The 18,243-nt window shown below is 40.0% G+C and overlaps 1 protein-coding gene across 1 annotated transcript; it reads right to left on the reverse strand.

Annotated features, from left to right (window-relative positions):
• Positions 1-497: 497 nt before the first annotated feature.
• pitpnab (phosphatidylinositol transfer protein, alpha b) lies at positions 498-15,796 on the reverse strand. The gene is made up of 12 exons (XM_035179389.1): positions 15,554-15,796; positions 11,137-11,167; positions 7,177-7,322; positions 6,796-6,887; positions 5,480-5,487; positions 5,129-5,203; positions 4,678-4,761; positions 4,484-4,561; positions 3,489-3,599; positions 2,966-3,088; positions 2,685-2,767; positions 498-1,990 (listed from the first exon to the last, which is right to left on the reverse strand). The coding sequence occupies exons 1-11, from the start codon at positions 15,568-15,570 to the stop codon at positions 2,720-2,722; spliced, it is 813 nt and encodes a 270-aa protein (XP_035035280.1). The 5' UTR covers positions 15,571-15,796; the 3' UTR covers positions 498-1,990; positions 2,685-2,719.
• Positions 15,797-18,243: the final 2,447 nt, after the last annotated feature.

Genomic DNA, 18,243 nt, shown 5'->3' on the forward strand with positions numbered 1-18,243 from the left:
TTTTTTTCTTATATCCACAAATCTCAATGTAATCTATTTGGTTTATAAATATGTTAAGTGCTTACAACTATAAATACATGTTTTGATGGCAGTAATTTGTCCATGACACTTAATCCAATCCCAATGTATTAACTCTGAGTGAATACCTGTGTCAGCAGCATTATACCAATGGTTTACTGTTGCTTTCTCTCTGAACTTGCCACACTGTACGAACATATGGAGGATGTGAAGGAAATGGTAGAAAAGAGGAAAATATAAGTGACTGAGGACAAAGGAGGCCAAACAGACATCAACAAGAGGAAGAGGTATAATGCATGTTGTGATCGCTCCTCTAGCTTCACTATATGTCCTCCCTTCTTTACCCAGCCAGCATCAGATCTCTTCAACAAGACACCGTACATCACTCATGTACACTCATGCATATACCGAAAAAACCACACCGTCACAAACAACAGATTCCGATTCCAGCAGGAGAAAAAAAAAAACACCTCATCCAATCACAATAAAACCAGCATTTTAATATTTCACCAACAACTTGACTCTCAGCTTGGACACTGTTTAACTAAAGCTGTTGTCATGACAAAAACAAACTGTCAAGTGAAATGGATTTGCGATGATAAAAGGTAGGAACCAATGTGTCATGGTAGTTATTGCTATCACTGGATAATACCATTTATCCACTGGAGGAATGACAGAATGGCTGACAGGGCAAAAATAAAATCATGCAGAGGGCATAAAGTTTTCAAATAACATTCGTTTTTCTATCTACTGCACCGTATATCCTGGATGGCTGTTCATTTTAACATCACCACCATGTTGACAAGCTTTGCATTTAACATCTTTGAATCATGTGGACGGAAAGATTGTCAGACTAAGAGAAAAAAGAGACAGTCCTACACTCCTTCTAATTGTCTACTGTGCATTTTCCATTGTAGCGTCACACATTTCATCTTCTAACTTTGTAGAAGAGAGTCTTTCTTTGTGTGTGTGTATTTGCGTGTGTGTGTGTTCTGTTTGAACAGCCTGACTAGAAATGTTCCTCGAGCTAGAAATGATCTGGGGAAGGAAAAATTATAAAAAAATATGTCTGGAAACCTTGAAGACCTACAATGACTACAGAAACACACACACATACACTCACACACACACACACACAAACTCACAAAGCAGCAGAAAAGCCTAATGAATGCATCAACATATTAAGGGATATACAGCGAAGAAATCCTATGTGGTAGGCCAGGAGCACAACAGACACAACATAACACTCTGAGCACAATTGCAACCGTGCAGCTGCGGTTTTGTAGATTTGCAAATTGACTTTGAGCAACAAAAGGGAGAAAAAACCCACTGCATAAAACATGACACGAAAGGAGCGAAGGGAGGTACTACGATAAATCCAGAAAAAATAAGAAATAAAAGTAAAACGAGAAAAAAGCTATCACAGGATCAGAACGCAACACTGAGCAGACACAGCTTGGTCTGGAAGAATAAACATCCACAGACAAACTTAGGGACAAAATCCTTTTTAAAAACCCTGTTTATATATATTTATATATTTATATATATATTTCAATACAATTATTCAGCTCCCCGATATACTGTATATGTACACATTGGGATATCTTAAGTAGAAATAAATCCTAAATTGCAGAGTATATGACACTATTCTCTGTAGTTTAGAACGGTTTAGAGACTGAGAGAGAAACAGAGGACTGACTGACCGACAAAATCTATAGTGTTGCTACCAGAGGCCTCAGAGCAGTTATTAAGATGGGGACGCTGGATGGAAAAAAAGAAGAGAGACGAATGGGAGTCGGGGGAGGTGGGATGGGGTGGAGGAGATCATCTGAAAAACTGGGAGTTTACTGGGTCCAGGTCCCCGAAAACCAGATTGCACCGGGGAGAGGAAGAGTTTGGACCGACTGGTCCGGTGTTGTATCAGTTGGAGGAGAGGGAGGATGTGAATCCGCTGGTGTCTGGGTGTTCTGGTCTGAAAGAGACACAAACTGATAAGAGCAAGTATACAACACACTGCCATCATCTAAATTGCTGGAATCTTTTGACCCCTCATCAATATACTTTTCTAATATGCAGCCAGATCTCATGCAAGACTTTGGTAGCTGAATCTGTTATTAATATTTTAAAGCACATATTTTCCCTCAGGATCTGTTAACGCAACACTAATTAATACTGTTACAATAACAATAGACCATGTGATGTGAAAGCTGTTGCCCATGGTGATGAACCCACAGATCATTGCAATCCAACTGTACGGAGCTTTTTAGCTTCTTTCAGTTCATTGTTTTGGTCTTTGAGCAAAAATAGCAAAGATTTGGATATTGAAGAACTGCAGCCATGACATGTAGTGAGCGTCAAATTTTACAAATTGTAACATCAAGAATATCATGAGCATTTCTGTGCTGCAATATCTTCTTACTTATCAGCCAACATACCCTATATGCAGTGATACTGATACCCGCCATGCTCGAATGTGAGTACCTTCCTATTTTTTGTGTTTAATATCATTGAACATTGATTATCTTACTGTTGCAAAAACACAAACAACTTAAAGATACCAAAAGGGGAAATTGTAGTAAAATAAACGTGTATTTTTGGAGGCAAAATAGCCTGAAAACACTGACATACAAATAAACACCAATGGTTCACAAAACACTTCCTCTCACCTGATGAGCAGCAGCATTCACAGTCTGACGCAACCTCAGTCCTCGAGAGCCACCATCCCCTTCACTGGGTCCTTAACTCTCATCTGACAAACACAGCACAAACATATCATATGCAGTACACTGGCATGCTGTCACAACCACACGAGAGCTCACATCCTGTCCTGTTTCATCACTCTGAGATAATGTATTTAGCTTTGTTTTACTAATGTGTTTATGTGTACTTACTGGGAAATAAAAACTTGCCTTGATCTGTCCTTTGGTGTTCTTTTTTTTTTGCTAACCTCATCTAGCTCCTTGCGTGTCTCCTCCTCCATACGACGAATGTCTTCCATGTTCAATTCGATCCACTTGTCAATCCAACAGAACAGCTGGCGGTGGAAATTAGTGAACAACCGCTTCTCTTGCTGAGAAGAACAGGAAATGAAATATGAAGTCATAAAGTTGTTTGGAGAAAGTGAATCTTCAAGCAGGAACAATAAAATGAAGCTGTGTGATTATCAGAGATGTTCAATTCCATCCTGCTTTACCCTGTTTATCCACTAGAGGCTGGTACAGCACTTATGTTCAGGATGTGAGACACTGTATGCTCTGTTTGCATGCACAGGACACACAGTGGGTCAACAGTCCTTAACACACAATACTGTCCGGGAAGCAAACTAACACCAGCGTTTCCGGTGACACCAACATCATCCCGTTAAACAGTAGGTTGTTAATAATCCATGCTCAGCAGCTGACCTTGAGCTTTGGCTACCTGGATGTCATGACGATCATAAGGTGACAAAACAGTCTGAGCTGTAAACAAACCTTCTGAATGAAGTTCTCCACTTTATTTTGCAGACCCCACCACTTGAACTTGACAGTGACCAGTTTGTAGGCACACATGTGTGGGCAGTCTTTCTTGTTTGGAAGTTCCTTCTGCAAACGTACAAACATGTCAATTTCAGTTGTTAACAAGTTCAACATTTTTCATTCATATATTTAAGGGCAATCTCCATGAATGTATTTCATAAATATTCACTAATACATTTTGACGAAACAACAGCAACAAAATGTTCTTAACGTTTTGAATCATTCAACTTTTTCATATTTTATAGATTCAGATAGGAGTTCGGCTCTATTGTCAGTAGATGTGAGCTCAAATGACGGCTTACATGGTCTTTCGAAGCTTTCTGTACACTACATTGACAGGGATATATTCAAAGCCTTATTTATTCATCCACTTATTTTTCTGTTTGTGGACCTAAAACAGTCAAACTTAAATATACTGAGGTAAAACATCCTAGAATATATTCACGTTAACAAACTGCAAGTGGCTGTTTGTAATTTAGTTTAACTCCCCCACAGGTCGTTAAAACCCAAAAGGCCCCAAATTGGTTATGGCGCAGGTTACATTATAAAGAAATATTTGTCTTGTGCTAAGTACTTCAATACTGATTAAATGATACAGTTGCTAAGCAACAAGAATCGGTGAAGTGATACATTTTTTTTGTTCATCAGTAGTTAACACTAATGTAGTTGAAGGTCTCTGTTACCTCCCCTTTATGTTTGTTGGTTTGTTTGTGTGTTTGTTAGCAAGATTACACAAATACAACTAGACGGAGTTCCACTAAAAAAAACATGGAATTTGATATCACTTTCTTTACCCCTGTGAGTTTTTCAACATATTCACCATTTTCCGAGGGGATATTTCATAATTGCATAAAAGGGGACTATTTGGCCTTGGTGGAGATATGCGCTCTACTGAGTGCCACTCTAGTTTATCATATATCTCAATCAACATTTACAACAAGACACTGTACCTTCCAGTCTGGTCCTAGAGGGCCTCGGCTGGTCTTCACTGACTTGAACCTGCGTGGGTCCTCCTCTGGCTTATAGTCCTGGAGAGACACAGGAAAACCCAGAGTGAACCACGTGGATGAGCTGACACAAGAAGTCAGAGATCTAGTTTCTGCTGAATATGGCTGAATATGGATCTTACGCTAAACATATTTACCTTGGGTTCCACTTGGGATGAGTCCGCAATATCAATATAGACTACATCCACCTTTTTCCAAGTTTCCGCGTCCAACCCGTGAACCTGAAGCAGAACCACAGAGCTCAGCTATAGATACAGACCGAAGTCTCTGCAGGCAGCACACACACACGATACGACAGAAACGAGAACATGAGACTCGGGGTAAAAACGTTTTTGAAAGCATAGATGATGCAAGTGAAAATGAGAGCCTAAATAAGGGGCTTGTTTCTATGTGTTCTGGACAAGAAAGTAATTTTTTAATTAGGAGACAAGTAAACAGAGTGTGTGATTTACAATGAAGCCTTAGTGGTGTCAAGTTAGCACCTCTGTGTCTTGTACATTTTTTAAAGTCATCCCAAAACCAACACAAATGCCCGATTCCAGATGCAGCTCATACACATATAAACCTTCTGTGGTCTTTGGTAATTACATTTTCAAGGTGTCCTGTGTCAGGTTTGTGCCATGTCTCAATCTTGATCAGGAAGTTATCTTTCATATACTCGTTCTGCAGAGAAAAGAGAAGTGAACCGGAGTGAAGAGGAACACCAACGCACACGCACGCACGCACGCACGCACGCACACACACACACACACACACACACACACACACACACACACACACACACACACACACACACACACACACACACACACACACGGATGGAATGGATCAGATTTCTTTCTCCACTTTCAGGTTAATTTGCTGCCGCTATGTGAATCACAGTTTGCTGTTTGTCGACATACATGACATTTAAAGCACAAAAGTAAAAATAATACTTACAGTGATAACTGCAGAGCAGGGTGAAATAATGTACAGGAGCAAAAAGAGAAAGAAAGAACATCAGGAGTTTGGAAAACATGAGTCGTTTAATAACTAGTGTGTTATAATAAAGATGAACTGTTGAATTGGTCAGTGAGTGTAACCTTTATAGGTTCATTTTTGGAAAGTGATGACATTTTGACAGGTCCTAACTTTTTCAATGGGCTGTTAGAGGGTTAAGACTTGGTTTTAGGGTTAGAATTAGGTTTAGGTCTAGGTTAATTTGGGGTTAGGGTTAAGCATTTAGTTTGGATGGTTCAGGTTATAGGGTAAGGGGCTAGGGAATGTATTATGTCAATGAGTGTCCTCACTAAGATAGAAGCACAAACAGTTGTGTGTGTGTGTGCTTGTGTGCTTGTGTGTGCGTGCGCGCGCGCGTGTGTGTGCGCGTGTGATCTCAGCCTGAAAGGCTCGAACGATTGCATGACTCTTCTCACTGGACACACAGTAAATTATTCAACTACTCCTTCAAGGTGACAGAGAGAGAGAGAGAGAGAGAGAGAGAGAGAGAGAGAGAGAGAGAGAGAGAGAGAGAGAGAGAGAGAGAGAATGACAAAGAGAGATAGGTACTTAGAGAATTAACTCCATGGACAGATCAGCATCTTTGTCACCTCTAAAATTTTAGGCATTTGCATTGACACTATTCCAGGATTAAAGTGCACATGATAAAGTTGAGCATCATAATTTCCCTTTAAATCAAGTGTGATGACAACAGATAAGAAGTTCCTGGTTTGGTTCAATAAAAAATGAGCCTCTTCTGATTCCTGTTTAATCTGTATTAGGGGACAGATCTCAGATAACAAGTATATCAAAACATGAATGAATTAAAAGTTTGGAGGTTGGGACTTCCTCCAGGGACCTTTCTAAAGATGTCAGGATTTTGTTTTCAACCATAACTAAAGATTTCCTGCTACTATGACATTCTTATTATGCACAGTATATCCCACTTCTAAGAAACATGTAGTTTATTTATTCATCCTTATTCATTAATTCATCACCTATGTCTTTTAATAGTGTCTACTCCTGTAAGCCAAAAATAATTAGAAGGTTTTCTTGTATGAAATACACAAACCCTTATATAAATGCTATTTTTGGTGCACCACAAAAGCTCTGTGAGTCAGATGTGGCAAAACAAACTAGCTAATTATAACAGGTGCCGCAATTATGAATATAATGAAAAAAAGCATGTATGCAGCTTCAGATATATGGTGGGTTCTGAAGATGATGCATGTGTGCAAGTGTGTAGTTTGGTGTGTGTGTGTGTGTGTTTGAGTTACCTGTGCGACAGTAAGGGTATGCGTTCCATGCTTTCTCGTGGATATTGAGAGCAGAGGATGGAGCCAACATTCTGACAAATGATGGCACTTTACTGCATAACAGGAAAGAGAAAAAAAACAAGAAAAAGAAAATATTATTTAAAAAATTATATTTCTAAATTTAAATTTAGTAATCTCAAGTATTTGATTTCTTTACCCCTGATATAAAACATCTTAGAAACAGTTACACAACACTATACCTTTCAGTCTTTATTTTACCCATATATTTGTTTGAAAACAATATATTTTTTATAATGTTCTTCAAGTATTGGTCATTTACAGCCTACTACACCACATAGACTAAACTGGGAGGTCATCTTTGAATTAAATGAATGAACTTACCTCTGCAAATGGTAAATTTTGTGTGTGTACTGTCCCTTCTCTCCATCTTTCTCGTAGGGCTCATTTTTTAGCACCTCCACTCCTTCTCCTCCACCCGTCTCATTCTTACTGGCCTCAGCCACAGAGTACAGCTGGCCAACCTGGTACTGGAAACAAAAGAGAAATAGAAGGAGGTTGGACTGAGGCAGAAACACACAGTGTGTGTGTTTACAGGGAGACATAAGAAGACGTTCCCTTCAAGCTTTCCTTAATGCATTGAAGAGTTGTCATGTAGCATCCTGAAGATTAGTGAGCTTTCACATTCACACAGAAAAAAAATCCTTCTTATTCTCCTACCAGCTCATCTTTCTCAATCTCAAGTGATGGATTACTTTTTCTTCTGTCCCTTATCACTACCTTCACCATACCATGTCCCTGAATCCTCATAATCTCTCCCATACACTATTGTTCGACATAGTTTCTTCTTGTCACATCTATTTTTATGGTGTGCCCAATTTATTCCCACATTCACAACCTGCACCACAAACGGTCATCCCATTCCTACTCTCATCCCCCATCTTACTGATTCCGATGTGCGCACGTGAGTGTTTAAACACAGGACAATGGCTCCTTTCATTTCTTAATCACCTCTAATCCACCATGTAACCTCTGCACAAAGCTGGACCAGAGCACAGACACACTTACAACATCCATAAACATGGGACAAGTTGATGTAGTGAGAATTATTCTATTTTCTACAGATTCTACAGATAAGAGATTACCGTTATTCTTCTGTAAAATCAAACCATGAGAACATAACAGGTTACATGTGTGTACATTAGATAATAAGGAAGAAAAATAATGAAGCATCAGTTCCCCTTGTGGTCGTCATCATCTTCAGCTTTGTTGAAGTGATACAGATAATTGTCCAGTCACAACTGGGGGGTTTTTGTACATTTGAATGTAGCCTTTCATCACTTTCAAGGATAAAGGTGTGTTTTCAACTGAGAAAATATGGGAGGTGTTCGGATCTAGTGTTTTTAAGAAGCACAATAAATGTACAAATGTTGCAAAAACAATAAACTGTAATACAAATAAATTTCATGGATGACATGGATATATACTGAAGCTACTATCTGTGGTAAAATATCATTTACATCTCAATTTATCCTGTAAAAATGTTTAATGTTGGTAAGAAAAAATACTCCAGAAAGGCATCTTTTCTTCAGACCATCGACAAAAAACTGATTAGACTTTGGCAACATATATATCATTTTAATAGCAGGGATAGTTAAAGGGCCTTAGATATATTTGCAGTGGGACTAGATGACAACTTTGCTGAATAATAATGACATTAAGAAGAAACATAAATGAACAGGAAAGTTTTTTATACTGATGTCGCCACTTTTAATTGTGACCTTCAGTGTGCATTTTAAAAGGGATTCCTCTGCAGCAACAGCAAGGAAAGACAAAAAGAGTGAAGGCCTAGATGATCTGTGAAGAACTGGTTCAAATGACCTTCACATACTGTGCAACAAAGAGAAAGACAGATGCAAACTGGAGGCAAGTTCCCTTTAAATCAGCTGCAGAAGCCGCAACCGGCTGCTAAATAAATGAGATGCAGGAACAGTGAAGCCTCCTCAGTTACAGTGTTGGACAATTATAATTCCCCCTTGCTTTGTGGGACGACTCGACGTCCGGTTAACAAACTGCAAATTCAATTCAGTGAATTATCAACAGCTGCAACAATCTCACTTAACAATTACACTTCCAAACAAAAGGCTTTAACCTATTGTGATGCATTTTAAAGAATAACATTTCATTGGGGAAGGGTAAAAGAATCTAAATCAAAGATAGAATCTAAATCAAAAAATGGCAGATGGTTTCAATATTTGGATTCCTTTCGTGTTTTGAGCAAATAACACATTTCCATATCTAGTATGTGGTGGCAAATAACTGAAGAGCGCTGAAGACGAGGCTGTGGTGGGATGTGATGTGAAGGGCAGAGGGGGCACATGTGGTTCAAGGCACAGTGGGATGTTACTCAGCTGTCTTCAGGCTTTGTAGATCACATATCAGACAAATAAAAAGCTTTTTAGTTGGTGACACACCATGCTGACGACACAACCGAGACACAACCGGACCTAATACGCAGACATATGACGACGCTATCACCACAGTTAATGAGAAGCAACATGTGAAGATCTAAAGCCTCCGAGGGAATCAGGATATGTTGCTCTGTCCACTGCTTTGTGGTTTTGAGGCAGATTGAAAAGGAACATGTACAAGACCAAGGGATGTTTCCAACTCTGCTTTGGATGCAGCTCAAAAGGAACATGTACGAAATGTCTTTTTTATCATAGACTGTATATAAAGACGGATGACACGTCTCTTCCTCCCACTATCCAGAAATACAGCCAAAATATCTCGGATACGAGCATTGCCATCTTGCATAATTTGAGTCTACGCAGTAGCGATTGGGGGATGGAGCTGTGGTAGCGAGGTCCCTCCAATACACACGTTTGACCAATCAAAAATCACAGAAACATATTTGAGAAATTTTACTTTAATCTTTGGTTTGGTCCATATCCCATCGACTAACATGGTGGAGGCCAGCCGGTCACCAGGGGGCGATGGAGACACTTTGGCTTCACTTTAAGGCAGCTGGCATGTCATCCATCTTTATTTACAGTTGATATACTTAGTATTTATTGTATTTCCCTGTATACACACATACTGTATATGTGTAAAAACATGTTCATTCTAATCTCGACTGCAAACAGGTTTTCTTACCTGAGACAGTTCAGTGTGTGTAAGAACAGATTATTTGTTTAAAATATTTATCCGGTCTCTATCAATATGTCTCCACCGAAAGAAAAATGTGTCTCATGTAAATGCAAATAAACCACAGGACGAGGACGGTACACAAACACACATACACACAGTGTCAGGCAAGTAGTTTCAGGTGACTCATTTAACATGCAGGCCTGAATAGAACAGCAAAGTGCAATGGAACTGAGGATAACAGGGGACAGAGGGACAGCCAGAGAAAAAGAGGACGAGGACGGTGAAAGACTTTGCTGACTGTGCTGATTCAAAAGACTTTGCAATCTATTTTGATACGATGGAAGCTCATCAGATGTAGAATATCAAGATAACAAGTTGTTCTCGAGGTGATCATATCTGCATTTTCCATATGCAATGGATTTGGCTATATACCACTCCTGAAAATATAAAAAGTCCTATATTTGTGCATAATTTAAATATGTATACACGTATAAAACTTCAAACATTATCCAGAAAAAAACTGTTTAAGTGGTGGCAGGTACGTGATTGCTAACCTTAGAGTAACCCTAACATTAACCTAAACCTTAACCTAACTTAAACATACAGTAAACCCAAACCTAGACTTAACTTTACCATAAACCTAAACCTAACCTTAATCTATCCTTAATCTAACCTTAAACTGAACATTACCCTAACCTTAACCTTAACCTTAAAACATATCTTCATCTTTAACTTTAATGACTTGATTTTTGTAGTCAGACAACGCCCCGTAATGTGACCATATATATATATGTCCCCACAACATGAGTAATACCTGGACCACACACACACACACACCAAGGTTTGCACAGCTATCCTTATCAGGTCTTTTCAATGACTTCCATTCATTGGGGACAGCCTAACCAAAACATTACCCCTAACCTTAACCATGACCAATTCATGGCTAACCCTGATCCTGAACTAAACACAATCCACATCTTACAACTAACCTTAACCAGGGCCTCGGAAAGGATGTTTTGTTCATTAGGACCTGGCTTTGGCCCCCATGAGGTCTACTGGTCCTGACAAGGTCAGTTTTATGCTGGAAAAGGTCTTAAAAAAGGTATCAAAAACAAGCACACACACACACACAGACACACACACACACACATACACACACACACACACACTGACATATGCTGAAATAAAACTTACCTCTTCCACAGAGATGGGAAGAATCACTCGACTAGAAAAGAAGAGAAAAGAAAGTTAGTCACAAACATCAAAATGAATCAATCAACCAAAACTTTGTTCCTTTACTGAGCTCTACATAATCTATTCGTTTGTGTTCTGAAGTTCAGTGGCATCGATTCTGTTAAACTCATTCACAGCATTAAATGCAGTGAAGGAAACCGGACATTCAGACCCAGTTACTCTCGCATTACTTTCCCTGAAGACTGATAATGGTACTGTGTCAGCAAAAATCCCCAAATACTGTGATAAGTTCATTACTGACATTATATTATGACACTCATGCTCTTTGGACTGGATTAGCCTGAAGAAATCGGGTGAGTGACACACTGACCACAGGAAGCGACATCTTTAACCATTCAGCTCAATACAGATCCGGAGATCAGTTATCGGACACTATGTCAGACGAGCTGGAGTACAGCTACAGAGATTCAGCACATGCACTGTATGTGAGCTATACACACACTAGATAACGATCAAACAATCATGGTGCTGACGCTAAACGGCATCGCACTTCACAAGTTACATTTTGTGATGGATTTCACCAAACAGTGGACTTTATGACACACTATCCTTTGTTATTATTAATAACGGGATGATAAATTACAACACGTCCTCCAAACTTAACAGAGAAAGCAGACAATTACGTATGGATCTCACATATTTCACTTTGACACTGTGACACTGAGTCATCAGGAGAGAAACCTGATTTATTCTATGCTATTCGGAGGAGAAGATGAGAATATGCTTCAGTGAAGCAGGAAACCAGCCGAGATCAAATTTAAAAGCTGCAGAGGTGTGAGGTCTGCTTTTCACATCGACCGTCTGAGCTGTTCTTTTAACAAGGTTTATGACAAAGGTCACTTTAGATGAGAGGATGCTGTGTTTTAGATACACATTGATTTTTAATGAGTTATTTAAATATATTTATATAACAAAGACAAGGCCTGGATAAAGTGCAAGATTGTTACTTTTTGTTTCTGCACTGTGTAGAATGCAGCACTTTGACTACATCTTTGTCAAATACAAACATGTGTTATTTTTTTTACCACAAAGGAAGCTGTTAATTTTATATCAAATCTGCAGCTAACATTTTCTAGGGCTATAAAAGCTGCTCTGCTCAGAGCTAACCAACTATCTGTCTGCTCCTCGACTGCAGGTCTGTGTCATGATCCTGATGTTTCCAACATTATCTATGTTCTGCTTTTTTTTAACATGAAATCAATGTACTCATTATGTTTTACATTTTATTGTGTTTTATTGTTTTACTCCTTAAATTCTTTCTAGCTACAGAAAATGTTTGAATGTATCTGCAGGTCAGATGAACACCAGCACCTCACAATGGGTGTAAACTAACCTCATGTTTACTAATGTTTACTGGACGTAAAATCTAATCACACAAAAAAAACTGAATGTACAAAGTTAATCAAAAAGATTATAAATATGTTATATGCATTTTGTGGCGCATGTGTTCCTTTTGCCATATTTTGTCTGTCTCAAACATTCTTTCATTCCATAAAAAGGATGTTGGGAAACCAAACAGGAAATACTGACACATAAGTCGGTAAACCACACAATATAATGACATCCATGCCTGCACTGACTGAGCCGGAGTGGAAGCAGTGAAACAATGAAACATTAAACATGGAGATACTGGTGTGAGATGTTGCACTTAGTGCTGTGAACTTCATGAATATGGTCACTCATTCATACCCACAGGATATCATTGTAAAATCAGATTTTAAACAATGATCTCTTTCACTTTAACTGATCTCAAGGGAAGTAATGGAAAATGATGTGTTGATTCAGAGTTTCAGTTGTTTTGCTTTGGTAAAATAACGTCACAAATTTATATTCCCATTGAATCTAATAAATACCTATTTTCAGATTGATATTAGTTTAAATTGTTAGAAGTAAAATAAACATTAAACAACTTGCTACAATGTAGAAATATGGATATTATAATTTGTTGAGAACATTATATTTTAGAAAAGATGCTGAGGTTCAAGTTCAATTGAAAAAAAAAGAGAAAAACTATCCAGAGTGTGCACTGGTTGAAGAAAGTGTGAGCGGAACTCATTTTATACCCCATAATACTGATACTGACAGAATAAAAATAAAGCTGGGTTGATTGTTTTGTGATTTTGAAATGAATGCTCAAATTCTTATAACCCTGCATCCCACTCACTACTGAATGTAATCAGGGTCTGAGTCCCAGTCTGGCATTGGAGGGTCGACAGTGAAAACCAGCAATGACAAAATTAAAATGATTGTACTGCAGCTACAACTTTCAAGATGCTCGGATTCCTCAAAGTGAGTCTTTTGTGTAGCATGTGGTGAAGTTTAAACTGAGAAAATTTAAATACTGAGTGTTCTTTTAATTGCTGCTGAAGTAAGACTAAAGGACTTAACTCCCCTGGTTGCTCTCTCTCGTCTCTACAGAAATATCAGGTGTCTTCCTGTTGCTTAAGGGCACACCTCTTCTCTCCTGCCTTACTCCTATTTTCTGTCTTCTCCTCCTCTCCATTTTTTCACTCCGTACTTCCTCTTCCACTGCTATTCTTTCATTCATTCATTCATTCTCTTCATCACATCATACAGTGCACAGGGTATTGCTGAACATCTGACAAAGCTCATGGAAGTACAGAAAAAAGTGGATCAGGAGTTATTTAGGTCAGTGGTTCAGGTGAGCACTACCGAGTCTAAAAAAAACCCCCTGTAGGACATGGATCGATTCCCTATCTCTTGACCCCCAACGATTGTATCTTGGTGTGTGTGTATGTGTGTCTGCATGCACGGATGTCTCTCTGTACCCATGTGTTGACAGTGCAGTGAATTCAGCATTTAATCATGACCGATTTAATTAATTTCCAGGCGGACCGCTGAGGCCCAGACTCTCCCTAGTCATTCCAGATCTTCAGCCAATGCCATCACCCCGATTCCTGGGCTTTTTTGTGCAGGGCCATTTATTGATTTAATACACGTGGTGAGAAATCAAGACAATAATCAATGTTGACAAATGTTATGCCCATTTAAGCCATGCAGACTCTAATCATTATCGATTTTTCAAGATCAGATAGTGTTTGTAGAAGCTGCCTGTGGTGACAATTGTTCAGTAGCCTATGACCTCAAATAGCAAAATATAAACAATGGATATACATTTACGATTAGAAATGGGGGGAAATTATATTTTATACTAAAAATGTATAGAAAAAATTGACAAATATGTCTGGAATTATACTGAAGCCCCAAAAATGTAAAGGAAAATAGACAGCTGTGTTTCTACAGGTGTGTCACTATGGCTCCTTGAGGCACAATGGCTAAGATCATGAAAATGAAGGAACCATCATCATGTCTGAAGTCAACAGCCATAGTAATGTGGGATTTTTCATCTGAAGGCCAACAACATCCCACTTCATTAGCTAATGGTTATGGAAAGAGTGTATAATGCCCATGAATGGCAGATGAAGTGGGATGATATTGGCCTTAACCTTTATTCTGACCACCAGCTGATTCATGGGTAGGCCTCTGTCAGTTATCCTCACAGCACACTCAGGCCTGCGGAGGCAACGTGTTACAGCACTAGTGTCAAAAATCCCCACATCTCTCCCTTTGCACGCGAGATCCCACTTTATCTTTCCATCCGGTCCCCTCGGCCCAGCTGTCAGATTCTCAGAAATGCCCGACTGGTGCGTCAAAACCTCGCCGTTTGCCTTTTTTTGTGCCAAAGCTTTGCCTCCCCGACACCTGCCCCACTCCCCTCGAGCATCCCTCCACCCTTGGTGCACCACACACCTCGCATATCCCCCATTCCTCCAGAGGTAAACGCTCCATCAGTCGTTTCACCTTCACCGCGAATCAATAACATGGCCACGGCTGCTTACATGGATGGACGCTGGCACGGCGCGGCGCACACCAGCCGTCCCTCCCTCATGCACCAGCACTCCTAACACACCATCCGTCATCTTAACACCACAGCAGAAGGGGAATAATGTGATTCTCCTCAGTGACAGTCTATTCCCCCGATTTCACTGGAGGGCTAGTTGCGCTCAATGTGAAGGGCACAGCCATGCCCGCCTGCGCCGGCTGCTGATGCGACTGCAGCCGCTGCTGCTTCACATTCCCTCGCTTTATTCAAGGAGCACATCGGGCTGAAGGAGACCCGTGTGCGTGGACAATGATGACGGACATGGAGTCACACAGATACGGGATGCCGACATCACCCTGGCCGCTCTCTGGTAATTCCACACCAGGGCGACTGGTCACAATGTCAGCGCTGCGTAACCAGACGGATGGACTCGCTAACACACTCTCTCTCCTCTCTCTCCCCCTCGCTCTCTCTCTCCCCCACACACACACTCATGCACACACAGTTACTTACAATTCCTTTATGAGCATTTTTTGGCGGCGCAGTGGACTATATCCCAGAGGGCAGCAGCTCAGTGCAGGTCCAGAAACAGGGTCGATCCCTCCCTCCGATGGTCTCTTCTTTCTTTCCGCTCGCTTCTCTTACACCTCTCCCCCTCTATGTCATCCTACCTCCACAGTCGCTTATTTTCTTCACATCCACTTCCTGATCGGGCCGCGGCGATGCGTTGCTGTTGCGCGCAGAGCCACCGAGGCCTGTGCGGCGCAGAGCACACCCACAAAAGGATGGTTCAGCAGGGGTGAGCCTGGTGGGTCCACACAGCTCAGAGAACCAAGCTGATCCATTCAGGTTTTTTTTAAATACACCATAGATAAATGTAGACTGAGGCTACCCTTTAATAAGAATTAACAGTAAAAAACAAATCTGCCTAGATAATGTTGGAGGCGTTCATTGGCTACTTACTATAGATTAAATATGAATGGGTTACAAATGAAAATAGGAGACAAGACAATGACCTATTTCAAGTTCAAGTTTGCAATTAAAGTTTTATATTACCACAGATCTAGTATTTTTCTTAATCCGAGACATAAAGAGGCCACAATTTACGCAGAGGGGTCGTTATAAATGTCCAACATCCACAAGCAATTCCCAATTCAGTAAAACCAATTTCAGACATAACCTCTAGAGGACGTCCAGAGAATTGGGTATCGAATTTCTCCAGGGTTTGACTTTTAAACATGAACAACGCAGCAGGAGTTTTTCTGCTCAGATGTGTTCACAACAACACAGAAATCTCCCGGAGCGTTCAGACGAAGGGAGGTAGAGGCAGGACGTAATGTATAAATTCTGCCACGGAGATCAAGTGTGTTTGTCCAGAGCACATCGACAATGGTGTGAGCTCATATCACCAAAAGCTCCCTCGGCAACTTCGTCAGTCTCGTCTACGTGTATAATATTGCTTTTTCATCCTGAGATATTTGTTTTCTTTTTGTTTTTATCCTTTTTGCATCTGTCTCATGTTACAAACATCATCAACACACTCATTTGCGTGCGGGGAATCCTGGAGCATTTCCTGTTGTGTTCTCACATTGGCTCCTCCTTCGGAGTGAGAGGCTCCGGACTTTCTAGTTTCTAGTTTAAGTTTGCAATGTTTACATCAAAGCTACTACTCAGCAGTGGCAGATACAGAATTTTTCTTAATTGGGGGCCAAAGGGGGGCCCACAATTTAAACAAGTTGTACTCATTCCCTGCTTTATGCTCTATAGCTTTGAGCAAAGCCACACATCATTGAATGTATTTTGAAAATTGCACATTGTGTACTTCAAAAAAGCTTAGAAAATGACAAAATGTTAATGTTTTGTTAGAAATGTTAATAAGTGATTTTTTATAAGAATACTGACAGGAAAGGGGTATAGGGGCCAATCAGATTAAGGTCCAGTGCCTCTCCTGACCCGGCCCTGTATCTGTTCATGCTACTCAGGTTAAAGTGATAAATACAAAACAGATACAAAACACCACATTATTAATGAATTAGCTGGGGGATCACTTAATATCATGATAATGTAAACTCATACCACAAAGCCCACATACCAAAAAAAATACTATACTATACTATAATACTATACTAATATTTAGACTAAACAAATATAGTCTAAATAAACCTAAGTAACAGGGAATGGCACAGCAGTGATGTGGTGCAGGACCAATGGAATTATCTGCACCCTTATTCTTGCGAGTGTGCTACACCCTCCGCGTCATCGCAGTGACAGTGACGTAGAAACGTGGTTACTCACCGTCAGAGTATATATATGGGCATGACACGGGGACCACCAGCGATGGCACGGACGCGGTGCGTCAGCTCTGCAAAGCCCTTTAAGCAAAGTCTCCGCAACGGATGTGATTATCTACATCCCAAAAAAATACACTCAAACCCACTCGTGTCCACACTGATGACTGACCGACATGACCTCATTTGTTTTACATTACAACCACTGTGAAGACGAACATCCTCATATGTAAACCTGTCGTTATCTCTATAGGACCCCTGGTGGTCCCCTGCATGGCCACACTTTGCTCCACCACCCTCGACCCTATGACAATGGTGCTGGCGCGTGATGCTGATGGCATCACAGGTCCCTAATCCAGTCCCACGTCCCGAGGATCGCAGGATGTGATTGCGTGTGCGTGCGTGTGTGGCTAAAATTACGTAACAGCGCACTGCTGCTGTATTTATAGCGCATCTGTATCCGTCTGCCAACAAGCTCTTATCATCATCCCTCTGTCTCCTCAGCTGTATACAGCATCTATCTATCTATCTATCTATCTATCTATCTATCTATCTATCTATCTATCTATCTATCTATCTATCTATCTATCTATCTATCTATCTATCTATCTATCTCTAACTAATCAAGATTTAACATTGTCAAGGCAAATCCGCCAATTTCTTTTAATTTTGGAGCAGACAACCAATTCCAGACAAACGCATTAAACTAAAATAAATGTCAAGTTTAAGTTTGGAATTCCCTTTTTACATCTCTACTCAGCAGTGGCGGATCTCGGATTTACACAAGTTGCACATTTAAGTCATTCCTTGTTTACTTGTCTATCTATCTATCTATCTATCTATCTATCTATCTATCTATCTATCTATCTATCTATCTATCTATTACTGTTAAAAAAAAGGAATAGATCTTTATTT

The sequence above is a fragment of the Hippoglossus stenolepis genome, chromosome 15 (genome assembly GCF_022539355.2).
Source record: "Hippoglossus stenolepis isolate QCI-W04-F060 chromosome 15, HSTE1.2, whole genome shotgun sequence".
NCBI classification, from domain to species: domain Eukaryota; kingdom Metazoa; phylum Chordata; class Actinopteri; order Pleuronectiformes; family Pleuronectidae; genus Hippoglossus; species Hippoglossus stenolepis.